At 35.5% G+C, this 13,909-nt stretch overlaps 1 protein-coding gene across 2 annotated transcripts in view; it reads left to right on the top strand.

Annotated features, from left to right (window-relative positions):
* LOC137859045 (dipeptidyl peptidase 4-like) overlaps window positions 1-13,909 on the top strand; it is a 39,347-nt gene that overhangs the window by 4,741 nt on the left and 20,697 nt on the right. For both annotated transcript variants that reach the window (XM_068687698.1, XM_068687699.1), the window contains exons 3-12: window positions 3,467-3,556; window positions 4,112-4,206; window positions 4,325-4,399; window positions 5,923-5,975; window positions 6,076-6,148; window positions 7,327-7,447; window positions 7,868-8,028; window positions 9,968-10,068; window positions 13,084-13,219; window positions 13,368-13,412. In XM_068687698.1, coding sequence (XP_068543799.1) covers window positions 3,467-3,556; window positions 4,112-4,206; window positions 4,325-4,399; window positions 5,923-5,975; window positions 6,076-6,148; window positions 7,327-7,447; window positions 7,868-8,028; window positions 9,968-10,068; window positions 13,084-13,219; window positions 13,368-13,412 — 950 coding nt within the window. The remainder of the gene's footprint in view (window positions 1-3,466; window positions 3,557-4,111; window positions 4,207-4,324; window positions 4,400-5,922; window positions 5,976-6,075; window positions 6,149-7,326; window positions 7,448-7,867; window positions 8,029-9,967; window positions 10,069-13,083; window positions 13,220-13,367; window positions 13,413-13,909) is intronic.

The raw sequence follows: 13,909 nt of genomic DNA, 5'->3' as shown, positions 1-13,909 counted from the left end.
GACCTTGACTTCTCTAGCTGTCATTTAACTCTCTTATCTACCCTAATTTGAGAGTTGAGTAATGCATATAAACAAATTTACCAGCAGTTAGTTGCTATCTATGGAACACTTCTGCTATTTTTATTTCCTTAGTTTGCGTGAGATGGGGCAAATGTGGGAGGGATACCAGAGCTATTGATTATCCCTCTCTGGGACAATCTCCACAGCCTCAGTGATACCTGGGGAACTGCCCTAGGTTGGTGTCACTGCATTGACTGGTTGGTTTTCTCTTGGGTGTCCTGCATCAGGTTTCTCTTCTTGCATCTCTCACACTGCTTCTAAACTACATTCTTAGATTTCAGATAGTTCTAGCCTTTGTTCTGCTGTCATGTAAAAATGCTGATACTTTCTCACCTTCTCTGTTTTGTATCATTTCTCTATCCCTTTCTTTCTCACTATTGTTGTCGTGCTTGTACTCATCTTTCCCTTGTGGTTCTTCAAGTCTTTCTTGGTTGTACTGAATGTGAGTAAAGTTTCCGGTGTTATTACTTTTATAGTTTTATTTCTATTTTTAGCTGGTTACGTGATTTCTTGCTCTATTGCATGGTATATAGAAATTTTAATAATGTGTCTTGACACAGGGGAATAAACAATACATTCACCAAAAGTAATTTTTGGGTATTGTGCTGTGTTGCACCACAAACTTCATACAATAGTTAACTGTATTTCCTTAACTCTTTTCCTAATCCCTTACACCTACAGAAACCAACTCAATCTTTCTAGTGAGAAAAGGTGAAATGGTTTCAAAAATAAAAAATAAACCTTAAGTTTTTTCCTGTTGTGACAGGTATTATGAGGTAACTATTTCTAGTATATCGTTATAACAACGGTAAATATGTATGTGTTCTTGGGGGGGGAGGTGCAAGAGGGAGAGAATAGGGCAGATATAAAGAGCTAGTTGCTTAGAATGCAGAAAATAGCCTCCATATGAGTTAGACAAGAAAGCAAAATAGCAAGAAAATTCAGCTTTCACAGACTCTCTGAAGAACTGCAGTGAAAGAAGCCATTTTGCTAAAATATGTACAAATATTGACCTGTATCTAATCTTTAATTGCCACTAATAAGTTTTTGAATGTCAACAGGTACTTCATTTTGTCAAAATAAGCCTATTTGACACCTTTTTTTTTTTTCAAATAGAGTCTAAACTAAAAGAACCAAAATGCAGCAGAATGCAATATATAGTCAGTGGCATAATGTGGATAAGTAAGAATATACTGGTAGTGGTCTATCTTGCAAATTAAGAAAATACTCCAAGTAGAACTTTTTGACTATACCCTTACAGCTTGGCGTATGTTTTCATATTCAGTTACTATGTGGAAGGTGTTGACAGAAAATGAAATTTTAATTTTGTACACAGCCAACAAATCTTAATTGTGGCCTGATTTTTAGTAATGAGACCTCAGCAAAATATGTATGTCACCGGGGGAGAAAAACATTCAGCAGTTTGGAAAAATCCCTAAACCTGTTCATCAGCCACCTGTCTTAAATTGCTCCTCCTTTTCCAAGAGAGAATTTTGTTGCTTTCTGAAGCCCTTCTAATTGAAAATGACACTTACTCAATTAGGAAGGAGAGAAGTGATATTCCCAACTAGACAACTGTGCATGAATTTCAAATACACACTTGTTCATAATCCATCAAATTAAATATTCAGTTAATATAGAATAATTAACCTGAGAAATTAATATTCTCATGGAAACATCATGAGCAGGAAATCTAGACTGGTGATTTTTAGAACAGGCAAATTTCACATGGAACTGAGCAAGCATTTCTTTTTTAACCTTTGATGAGCAGTCTTAATCTAAAAGCTTTGTTAAGGCTCTTTTACTGCAGCAATAGCTGTGCAGTCTGTGCTGTATATAGGTAATATGCTTATTGTTTGGAAATAAAAATAAAACCATAATAGCTAATATAAATGTCTTTCTGTCATGTTCCATATGTCATATTTATTCAACCTACAGAAAGATACCCTGCAGCAATTGTTGAAGTATTTTTTGTTCCCACCACCCCCCAAGGACTTGTATTCTTTTTTCTTCTTCAGCATATTGAAAGAAGAGACTGTCTGTTGAAAAGTAGCTAAAATACTGGAAATCTCAAAATTGATGGGGGCAGGTTCTTACCCTGACTGATTAGTCAGAACACCTGTACTGGAGTGTTTTTATCAACTGATTTTATCCTGGATATTTTGATTTGCGCTGATAGTAACAACAAAAAAAATGGAATGATAGTGCAAGTTGAAATAATGAGTGCTTCCCTTCTTTACTGAGTAGATTTGTATGACAGCAGTGTGTTTTTTTTTTCAGTTAATAATAATAATAGAGTGAGAGGGAAGCAAGAATTTCAAAAACTATATGTGTATATAATGTGTTATTCAAACCTTTTAGACTTTGAATAAGTAGCTTTTGCACTACAGCCAGTAAAAAATAAATATAGAAAATGACGGTGGCACACTGGAGCTGATGACCAATCTCAGATACTTAACTGCATTCAGTTTCACTAGTCTTTTCAAAGTAATCCAGTTACTTAGCTTTAATTTTGCAGTCAAAATAGTGATGTCACAACAATCATTAAAATACTTAGATACCTTGATGAAAAACACAGGAATAAATATTAACCAGCTATTTCATTATAAACTTAGCAGTATACATTAATGTGTTTTGTTTTTTTTTTCTTTAATCAGATGGTAATTGACAATTTTAATGATTTTTCATTTGAGATATTTCTCAAATTTAATTTTCATGATAGATGATTCACTATGGAAGAATTTGGGACCAGAAACAGCAAGTCTTATGTAATAAAGTACAGCAACCACTTAATTTTAATATATCGTTCAAGAGCTGTACATCTATTCCCATGGATGCCACATATTGAACTGGACGGCCATGCCTGTCCACCACTCTTTGATGAGCATGTACATCTTTGCTGTACACAACCAACCCCACAATCAATGTCTGATGCAAGTATTAGCAGTCTGGGTTCTGCAGCTAAGTTCCAATGTGTGAGCATAGAGGGGAAAGGCACTAAGATCACTTCTTTTCAATTTTTGAGGAGTACATGTATGTATTTCCTGAGATAAGAAGGATAAGCATTTTTTGTTTATTTTGTCACTGTCAAAAAGGTATTTTTATTAAATCCAAGGATAACAGCTCTAGTGTATCCAAAAATAAAATACCAACAGAGAACAGGCATTCATAATTTTTGTGTTTATTCAGTGATCTCATCAATATTCCTTTAGTTTACAATTGATTAATTTATCTTGCAGTAAAGCTTTATTGCCTCCTCAGTGTTGGTACTTCACACCTGATCAGCTAAAACACATCAATAACCAGCAACAAAAGACACTTGTTTTAGTAGTCAGGTTAGGAAGCTGAGGTGGAACAATTTGTAATAATACCAAATCTCTCTTCTATCACTCTTTCTTTCTTTCAGAAAGTACTGATTCACGAAAAACATACACTCTAGAGAATTACCTGAACAGTGACTATCAGTACAAAACACATGATTTGCAGTGGATTTCAGGTAATTTATTTCTATACATAGCATGAATCTGAATAAAATATACTACCATAAACACATAATACTCAGAAATTACTACTATATCCTGAAAAAATGTTCAGTTATTTAATGGTACTTTTACAGAATGGTGCATAGCTCAAAGAGTTGTGATTTCTTTTCCTTAAATACCAGATAGTGTTCATGTTGAACTATTTTCTTGTATTGCTAAAAAAAACATATTTACTCATATTTACTTCTGTGTATAAGTATATTCATATAAGTGTGTTATACTGTGAAGTGTCAGCTTCCTGTGCAGGCTATCAGGAAACAGGGACATACATGGCTCTTTTCCTGCTGCATATGCCTCGTAACCCAAGGGAAAGAGGTGCCAAAAAGTTGAGGCTGTCAGCCCAATTTTGTGAACATTATTGTGCTATAAGCATCCTTTCATTACAAAAGGTGGAAAGAAAATTTTGACCAGATTATTAAATTTTATTTCCCGTGTAACAACAACAAAAAAGATAAATGACTGATGAATGTTTTCCTTCTTGTTTATTGGTATCTCTCTTGTTCTTTTAGGAAATCAGTATCTTCACAAAACAGCTAATGGGGACATCCAACTTTTCGATGCTGCTACAGGAACATCTTCCGTAATCTTGTCAAATACAACATTAGTATGTTGACTTATATTTAACATATGCAGACTTGGGGAAGGTATTAAATTTAATATTTTATTCTACACTTTTCTCTGGAATCAGTGCTTAATATGTTCTCTTTGCACTTTGTTGACAGGACAAGTACAAAGCAACCACAGTTATATTGTCCCCTGACCAAAGGTTTGCTCTTCTGCAGTACAGCTATACAAAGGTACAAATAGACTATAATTCTCTGAGAATGAAACTGGGAAGTGAAAGTTTGGGAACAACTGAGCAAGAAGATGGTCTTGGAAGTAGGGGTTGTGGAGGCTGAAAGAGTGTGTGGGAAATGCATGAGTTTAGATGAATAAGATGGATGTCTGTAGGGGAACACTGAAGTCTAAACAGACAAGAGGAGGAGGAGATTGATAGTGACTGGCTGGAGGCATCAGGCTTGGAAACTAGAAGAGAAGGGTATCAAAGACCTGTGAGCTTGGCAGAAGAGAAATGACTGTGTGAGTAAAGCCAGATAAAAAGTTAGTGGATGGAAAGATATACAGAGAGTGAAGCTGGAGGGTTAATCTGGGGGGATAAACTAGAATGGAAGACAGGTGTGAGTGTCCAAGGAGTTGTGTGGGTAAAGGAAAAGCAGAGAGATGACAGGCTGCATGCATAAGCTTGTAGATATATCTATCTATCTATCTATATGCTATATATGTGTATAGCATATATATATATATATATATATATATATGCTATATATGTGTATACTTGTTACATTGACAGCAATGTAACAGCAGGTCACAAAAGTCTTATACTTTTCCAGCTACCCTAGACATCCCCTCCACTCATGATTTATTGTTCTATTATATTTTATTTGTTGCAATCATAAGAGTTAATTTTACTTTAATGCTGAAACCGTCATTTAACCTTTATGTAGTAGTAGGATTGAAAGTTATGTTGTTATTAATATTTATTGCAAGAAAAGAGAGTAACAAAATGAATCATGAGGATGTGGACACTTCTTATGTAATAGCCATCTGGTTGTGTAGTACTGAGATATTGTTTTATATCTTCTTACAAATCTTGAAGAACTATCATAGAAGGTAGCATTATTGTAGCATGTCAACACCGTGGGCTAAATCAAACCTCTTCAGCTCCTCATAGTGAGTACATTTAAATGTGTCTGCGTTATCATCATCATCATCTGTCTCTGTAAGTGCCCCCAGTGATACAGACTTCAAGAAGAAGGTTTCTGAGAGAGAGGGTTTATTTCTGTGACAATATGAATGGAAATAGGAACCCAGGAACTGCTACAGAAATACTGCTGGAACTTGTGAGGACTACTAAACAATAGGATGTTAAGTTAAATAATTCGGTATTATTGTAAAAGCAGGCAGAAGACAATTGTGCCAGTAAGGCAGAAGGAGAAGGATTAACTGTGGATAGTCTTGATAGTCTGCCATATAGTTACAAGAATTTCTGAAAATCTTCAGCATATCTGGCCTCTGTATTTCTGCACTTAATCAGTCAGTGGCCTCTATCATAGTACTTGAAGTGATGACCCCAGAGGACCAGTGATTCTTTTCTGTCTTTTCTTAAGCCTTATGGAGACTTACTACTCTTGTAGTTTCATTGTGTTATATATGTCTTAAGCAGAAATGTGAGGCAGATTTCAGTGATAATTCAAGCTGTAAGAGATTTGTGCCCTGGTGACATTTTTGTTTTCTTAATATTAAATTAATTCTTTTGCAGTTGTGGAGGCATTCCTACACAGCTTCATATTACATCTATGATTTCAATACAAGGTTAGTAATTTTTCCATGAGATATAATTTTAACAGTATTTTTCAAGGAAGTGAAAATTTACTGATTTGTCCTATTTGTGTTTTGTTTCTGTTTTTTCCAGTTCCATTGTAGATGAAACACTACTGCACAATAATACACAATATATTTCCTGGTCTCCTGTTGGTCACAAACTGGTCAGTAAGGATAAGTGAAACTTACACAGTTGTTTATTTTTGTATCCATGACATAAAAGTTCACATCAACTGTGCCCTTGGGCTTTTTGGATTTACCTACTCCTAGATGAAGTAGCTGAACTAGATTCCAAATTGACTGGCTACAGTTGCTGGAAATATTCAAATATCCCTCTGTGTGTTCTGTTCTTTGATGAAAAGGCATTCCTGAAACTGATAGTGGCCCATGGTCTACATAGGAACTTAGTGTTTTTTATAGTGGCAGACAGTAGCTAACCCCTTTCAAAGACAGAAGCATTATGGCTGTCTACTTACTCATCATTTTGACTTTTATCTCCTAATTAAAACAATGAAACCTTATTTGATGGATGAATGTAACAGGGATTAGAGGATCAAAATGTACTCTATTTTACAGTCCGTTTCTGTTTAATCTCCACCCCAATCCATAGTAGTTTTGATAGTCACCGTGTTTCTAAGGCTTGTGCATTCCCTATGTGGATGTTGGATCTGACCTAAAGAGCAGTCATGAGGTGTTTATACATTCTTATTGCTTGTAGTGTAGGAATTATGGAGCCCAGTCACAGCAGCAAAGGTTGTTGAAAAGAGCTTTCTGCATCTCAGAGGGAAGCTCTAGAATAAAACACTGTTGTTCAGTTGTTAGGGAAAAATGGATTGGAAAGAGAGGCAGATGCCAAAAATATAAAGGAGTTCTGAGTGTTACTCAGAAATAGACCATCTTTGGAGATCTATTAGTGATTCTGAGACTCTCATCAATATTTTACCAAAATACTCTTTTGATGGAGGGACAAATAAGTAAAGACAAACAAACAATTACTGAAATAAGCTTGTATCTCAAAAGGAAATTAATATGAAGGCTTTCTTGACACTATAATAGTGCCACTTAAACAAGATGGTTTGCTCTTTTGGGGTGGGTTTGGTGTGGGGTTGTTTGTCTTCTGTGTGGTTTGTTTGTTTGTTTCCATCTTGGCATAAAGTCAGGTTGCTATACTTGCTTTGTTTTAGTAATTAATGTTTGTTAAGTATCAGTGATGTTTGGCCAAATGCAAATTCAAAAGACAGTTTTTGCCATCTGAAGTAAAAGTAAATAGCCCATTAAATGTGGCAAAGGTGGGGAGCAGATTAACTGTGACAGAAATCATTATCACAATGATGTTTTGCAGGCATATGTTTGGAATAATAATATTTATATAAAAGCTTCACCAACAGCAGCACCTGTGCAAATCACTAGCGATGGAGAAGAAAATAAAATTTTCAATGGAATACCAGATTGGGTTTATGAAGGTAACTACATCAAGCACAATTTACTTTGCATATGAATACAAAAACTTGGTTTTGCTATACCTATTTTATTATAACTGCTATATCTCATTTCTTATAATTGAAAAGTTCAAAATAATGCAAGTCTGCATATTCACAGAACCATGTGTCCATACCTGAGCTTTATATCTCTTCAGCATATCTAAGAACAGAAAGGAGTTAGCTTAACTTGCAGCAGGTCACTAAAAATTGTAGTGTGTGAATGAGCTTCATGTGATAGATTATGAGCACTGATCTTTTTCTCATTTCAGAACTCCAACAAGCATTCTGTGCTTTGGTACTTCAATTAAAAAAAAAATCCCATTAAAAACTAATGAGAACAATTCTTCAGATATAAGAACAAACTTATCAATTGTAATTTAAATGCATTTGCATCTCTTTCAGAGGAAATGTTTGGCACGCATTCTGCTCTGTGGTGGTCTCCAAATGGCAATTCTGTGGCATATGCAAGATTTAATGATACAGAAGTTCCTGTTATAGAGTATTCCTTTTATTCTGAAGACACCTTGCAGTATCCAAAGACTATTCGAATTCCATATCCCAAGGTCTGTGTTATTTATTTAACACAGTTGTTCAACAGTTTCATTAAGGGAGTAGTCTCATTTAATCAGTTTCTGCTAATGAAAATATTGTCTGTCTCTCCTCAACAGCTTGCTGTGATTACTCTTTCTGAAGTCAACAGCATCTGGCAATATTAAAGTATTTATTATCTCCAGGGGAAAGCAAATAATAATAATATTAATAATGGTTTGTTGTTTCACCACAAAAATTTTGAGAGGTGGCAAGTAGGTGTTGAGATAATGAAATATCTTAGGTAAAAGCATTTGGCAGTTCAATGTTATATTCGTGTTGCGCATGGTATTGAGAATGAGATCTTCAAATAATGCATTTTTTTTTCAGTTCTTATATGCTTTGTATGTTGGGACGAAGGGGAAGAATTTGCTTACCAAATTTCTTTGCCCATATCTAAAACTCTTTCAATTCTTGCTGTGAGTGAAAACTTTTGTGCATGCAGCTGCTTCTTCCCTCCATGTGACTGTGCTCATTGCTCATGGCACAGTTGGCACTGGACTAAATGGTGTGAGTGTCAGAGTCCAATATGCTGCAGATGGGTTCTTTCAGACATTCCACACATGGAGTGCTTAATGTTTAGTACAACATTTACCTATTGAGGTTATTTGATGTTCCATGGTATTTTGATTTAGCAGAGAGATGCAGCAATACACTTAAGACATAATGCAATTACAAACTTCACTTTGAGTACAACAGTTGCACTGCACTGCTGAATCACAACACAAATAGGGTTCTTATTACTGGTCTTTATAATAAGTAAGTGCACTGCTATAATGCTGGGCATCCCCAGTTGCCAGGAAGGAATACATGGGTTGAAACCAGCTCAAGCCCATCTCTTTGTTCAGCATTTTCTGCTCACCACATTTTTTCTATTCTGTGATGGGGAAAGATAGCTATGTATCTCCTGCTGTGCTGGTCTGGCCAGCTCAGGAGGATAGTTGCACTCTTGATTAATGGGCAAAACAGCTGATATAGGCAGCTGATCCACTCAGCTGATTCAGATGTTTATCTGGAGTAAAAATGACCCTCCAATCCCCTTTGCGTTGAATTCAGCTTTCTCTGTAGCAACTGTGTTAGGTTTCTCCCTAGCCTTCCCCAGTCTTCATGATCATGTTGCCTTTGCCTGTCTCCTTGGAGCCTCCTCCACATGGAGTCATTGGTGGTCACAGCAAGCAGCTGGGCTTACTGATAACCACAGGGATTCTGCCCTGAGCATGCCACCTGTGAAGAGATGTAGGTGTAGCAGGTGTGGAATGAACTGCCAAATTAAGTAGCACCTTTTATTGCAAGCCCTTACTGTTTGAAGTATTGCTGACTTCTGGACATAGGTCAACTACAGCTAGTTAACTGTTACCATGAAAACTTCACTAGCTAACTTGCATTTCTAGAGAAGAAGCCCTTAGTGACACAGTTACATCGCTGTTAGAACCTATTAGCACTACATTAAAAATAGTGGGGTACATGCTGCAGCCACAGCTTTGATTATGGTATAGGTGGCTATTATATAATCAGTTAACGTAAGGTATCAGTCTCCATGAGGAATCACTTTTCTGTCTGTTAACATAACATTTAATTCACTGCTAGATACTGTGTGGCATGTGAGACAAGACACGGTCAAATATTGCTGTGGGTACAGCAAGTCCTGTGTAATTATGAATGTTTCTAAATGTAGTAGTCTTCCTTACCTAGAGTCACACAGCTAGCACTTTAATTTTTTTTTAAATAAAAGTAAATTATGTATTTACTTTAAAAACTGCATTTGGGAATTCATCTTTTCATGTGTTTGAAGTTAGTTGATTCTACCTGACTGTCTATAGTAATTTCTTTTGTCTATAGTTTCAAACATAATTATTTTTTTTTTTGTCAGGAATATTCTGTTTTTGAAAGTACAATGAAATATTTTATTTTTAGGCAGGAGCTAAAAATCCAACAGTGCAATTCTTCATTGTGAATACGCTGGTTCCTAGTTTTGACTCTGTTGAAATTTCTCCACCTGAAGAAATAAGATCAGGGTAAGAAATTTTGGTTGAATGTTTGCATGTTTCCTTTGGTGAAAGAGGAGGAGCTTTTATGTGTGACTACCCTATCTTCCTTCAGTTTATATTGTCATTTGACCCAGTCATGAGGCTCTGGTAGCAACAAGATTTACCAGAGAAAATGTGCACACAGATTATCCTTCTAGTGATTATATATAGATGGCATATTCCATGTATGTTATATTCAGAATGTGACAAGTTCTTGGCTCATCACACTCAGTGGAGTCTAACTATGGTGAAGTCATTTCACAGTACAACTTTAATGTGAGCAAGTTTTGGTATAATCAAATTATAATGTATGTATTCCAATTCACTGGAAAGAGGAAAAAAAAAAAAAACTTAATGGAAAGTGAAGATTTGATTTCATTGGAAGCAGACTTCTTGCTGAGGCAAGGTATCATGGTTGTCTTCTGATTTATACTTAAAATGTTTGTTTTCTTTGGAAACATGGTGAAAACCAGCACCTCTCAAAGTAAATGGAAAATTGTATTTCTCAAAATGCCACTGGAAATGCACAACATGATATAAATGTATTTTGTAAAGAGCAGCTAAATTGATTTAAAATGCATGCATATGGGAATTGGTATCCTAGATCTTGGTTTTTATTTTCTCTTTTTAACAGCATCATAGTGATTTTTAGAGGTTTGCACTTATGAAGATGTTTGGTGTGGAAGCAATCACAGGGTATATTGATAAACTTTGCGGGGGGGAGGGGGGAACAGGCCTGTTAGGTAGTGCATGAAACTTCGTTTTGTACTAGATGACAAAAAAGTTATAATTGGAATATCAATGGTATTTCATATCAGTCCTCACCAGTATAATGTCTCTGTACTAATAGAAATACACAAGTTTCTATGAATGTTGTTCTGTACCCTTATTAGGATATTTTATTTTTTGACAAGGAAAGCTTCCAGAATCTGGAATGGCTTTGTTTTGCTGCTTTAGGATGGTAGATGAAACCTGTTACTTTTTGTGTGAATGGCCAGCATGAAACCCATGCAGCATTTAAATACCATTTGGCATCATGGGTACAGGGGGTTCTTGTTGGTAAACATGAGGATGAAGGCAATGAATGCTGCTTGTCTGAAATGATTTGCCCTAAAAATAAGAAGTAATCAGAGTAAAGAATTCTGGGTGGTGATTGCAGGAATATCTTTTCTAAGCAGCAAATGAGGAAGGGCTATGCAAAACTGCTATAATGTATTCTTCAACGTAATTGAAAATTTATATTTCATGGGTTGTTGAAAACTGAAGGTGCATTCCTAATCTCTGTAATAAACTTAAATATTTATTATACTTACAAGCATTTCTCTCCTTCTGTGTTTTGTTGTTGTTTGTTTTCTTTTAGTTTATTTTCTTTTACTGTTCATCCTATTTGATGGATGATTTCTAGTATTATAGAATAGTTTGGGTTGTAAGGGACCCTATATACATTTCCATACAATACACATTTTCATACAATTCCAACCCCCCTGCCATGGGGAGGGATACCTGCCACTAGACCAGGTTGCTCAAAGCTCCATCCAACCTGGCCTTAAACACTTCCAGGGATGGGGCATCCATACCTACTCTGGGCAACACATGCCAATGCCTCACCACCCTCTGAGTAGTTTTTTCCTAATATCTAATCTAAACCTACTTTTTTTTTTTTTAATTATTTTTAAACGATTACTAGTATCTATAAATGTTAACTTACCTAACTTTGAAGCAACAAAAACTGTGCAGCTACTTCCCCTTTTACAAATCAAGAGAAGCTACTGATTGATTTCCAAACAAGCTCCTGCAGAGATCTTTTGTAACATTACTGGTCTGTTACTGTCATTGAAGCCACTGACAGCAGCCATGTTAAATGTCCTATAAACTTACCAGTCAAATATAAATGCAAAAGTAGACTTTTTTTCAAACATGATTTTGAAGCTGCAATCTAGAAATAAACCTAAAAGTGGCTGGTAACTGGTTGGCATATATTTTTAATCCATCCATGTTAATTGTAGTCTTTTCCACATTTTTTTTCCACTTCCTTTTTTTTTTTCTTTCCCTCTTCTCTCTTTCCCCCATTTTATGATCATGAAGATATTCGCTCTCACAAAACTTCCCACGCATTTTTGTTAACTAACTTTGGGAAAAAGGGAACATGAACTTGGAACTAAGTCAAATGTGCAAATTCTGGTTGAAAATGCATACTTGCCTTGGAGGGGAGGTTTATTTTATTTTAGTTCATAAGGCTTCTAGGAGATAGGAGAGATCTAAAATAAGAAAAGAAGAGTACATCTAACAGATCGTAATGGTAAACAAATCACTAAATTTTATGTGGTATTTTTTTAAAAATAATATGCAAGAATATTCAAGAAAATGATCCATGATTTTTTTATTATTGTTTTTGGATAGTCCAGTAGTTCATGTCAATTATTTGGTATTCTAAAGATGAAAGCAAAATATTCAAATAGTAATATCTGTTGTTGGTGTAATCTCTCCTTCCAATTCTAACTAATGGAAGTAAGTACTAAATTGAATTAAGATGTGTATTGCTTCAAGTGCTTAGCAGCAATCAAGTTAATGCAGCAAAGATTAAAATTCCAAGATACAAGGCCCATACAACTTAATATTAAGAAGAATTTCCTTTAGATACACACAGTACATTGAATTAAGTCCATGTATGGACTGTCTGGAGTAGCTGTTATTTCATGCACCAGAGAATAGTGATCTGGCTGCTAGGATTTAATTGCAGTCTTCCTGGAAGTGTGTATGTACAAACTATAATTCTTTTGCATTTTTTGTATGAGTAATAATAACCAATGCATCTGCTAACAACAAAAACAATTGACAACAACAAAAATGCCACAATTAGGTTTGCATCAGTGTTTATCCTTGGAAGAATACATTAAAATGAAAATAGCCAGATGAGTTTCATTCACTGAATTACTGAATGTTATTGTATGATATATTATTACAGACAGGATTTTAAATATTTAATGCTACTGCTGTTTTTAGGGATCATTATTTGAGCGTTGTAACGTGGGTGACAGATGAAAGGATCTGTTTGCAGTGGCTCAGAAGAATTCAGAATTTTTCAGTCCTCACAGTCTGTGACTTTGAAAATACTACTAGAAATTGGACATGTCCACAGGTGAGAAAACTGAGGTGGGAGAGTCACAATGTTTGATAAATGAGACTAGATAGGAGTAGAGTATCTCTGTATATTTATCTTTGTAGAAACATAGGCTGCTATAAAATAAACATAAATGTTGTGGGATTGTTTGTTTTATCTTTCTTAGGAAAAACAACGTACGGAAGAAAGTACAACTGGCTGGATTGGCAGAGTGAGTGTTCAATTTCTAAAACTGCAACATGTTAAATAACACTGATAATTAAGAAATTTTCTTATGAGCTTCTTACCAGTTGCAATGTTCTTGTGTGCAGGTCTGATCCATTCACTCATTTCATTTTACCCACCTAGGAAAAAATGGTCTTAAACAGAGTCATAACACATCCCCATTTCCATTTTTAAAATGTTGTGGGTATGGCTTTCAGAACTCCCTAGTCTGGGCTGATAGTGCGCTGTGGGCTCAAGCTGTAACATCCTCCGTGACCTGTGCATCATGTTCAGTTTGTCAAAAAGCAGAGTGCTCCTTCCAGACACTTTTTTGATTCTGACCTATTACTTCAGTAGTGGTAGTTAGGAGAATACAGGAGCCACGATTCAGAATTCCATTTATAATGGGGGAGTTGCTAGCTATGCTGGTTTGGCTGCTATCCAGTCTTTCTGCCACCTCCAGAATGATCTAGGGGATAAAGCATTAAGAAATGTATCCCATAA

Source organism: Anas acuta, chromosome 6 (genome assembly GCF_963932015.1).
Source record: "Anas acuta chromosome 6, bAnaAcu1.1, whole genome shotgun sequence".
In the NCBI taxonomy this organism is placed as follows: Eukaryota; Metazoa; Chordata; class Aves; order Anseriformes; family Anatidae; genus Anas; species Anas acuta.
The sequence above is the reverse complement of the archived record's forward strand: the minus strand, read 5'-3'. Positions and strand labels throughout refer to the sequence as shown.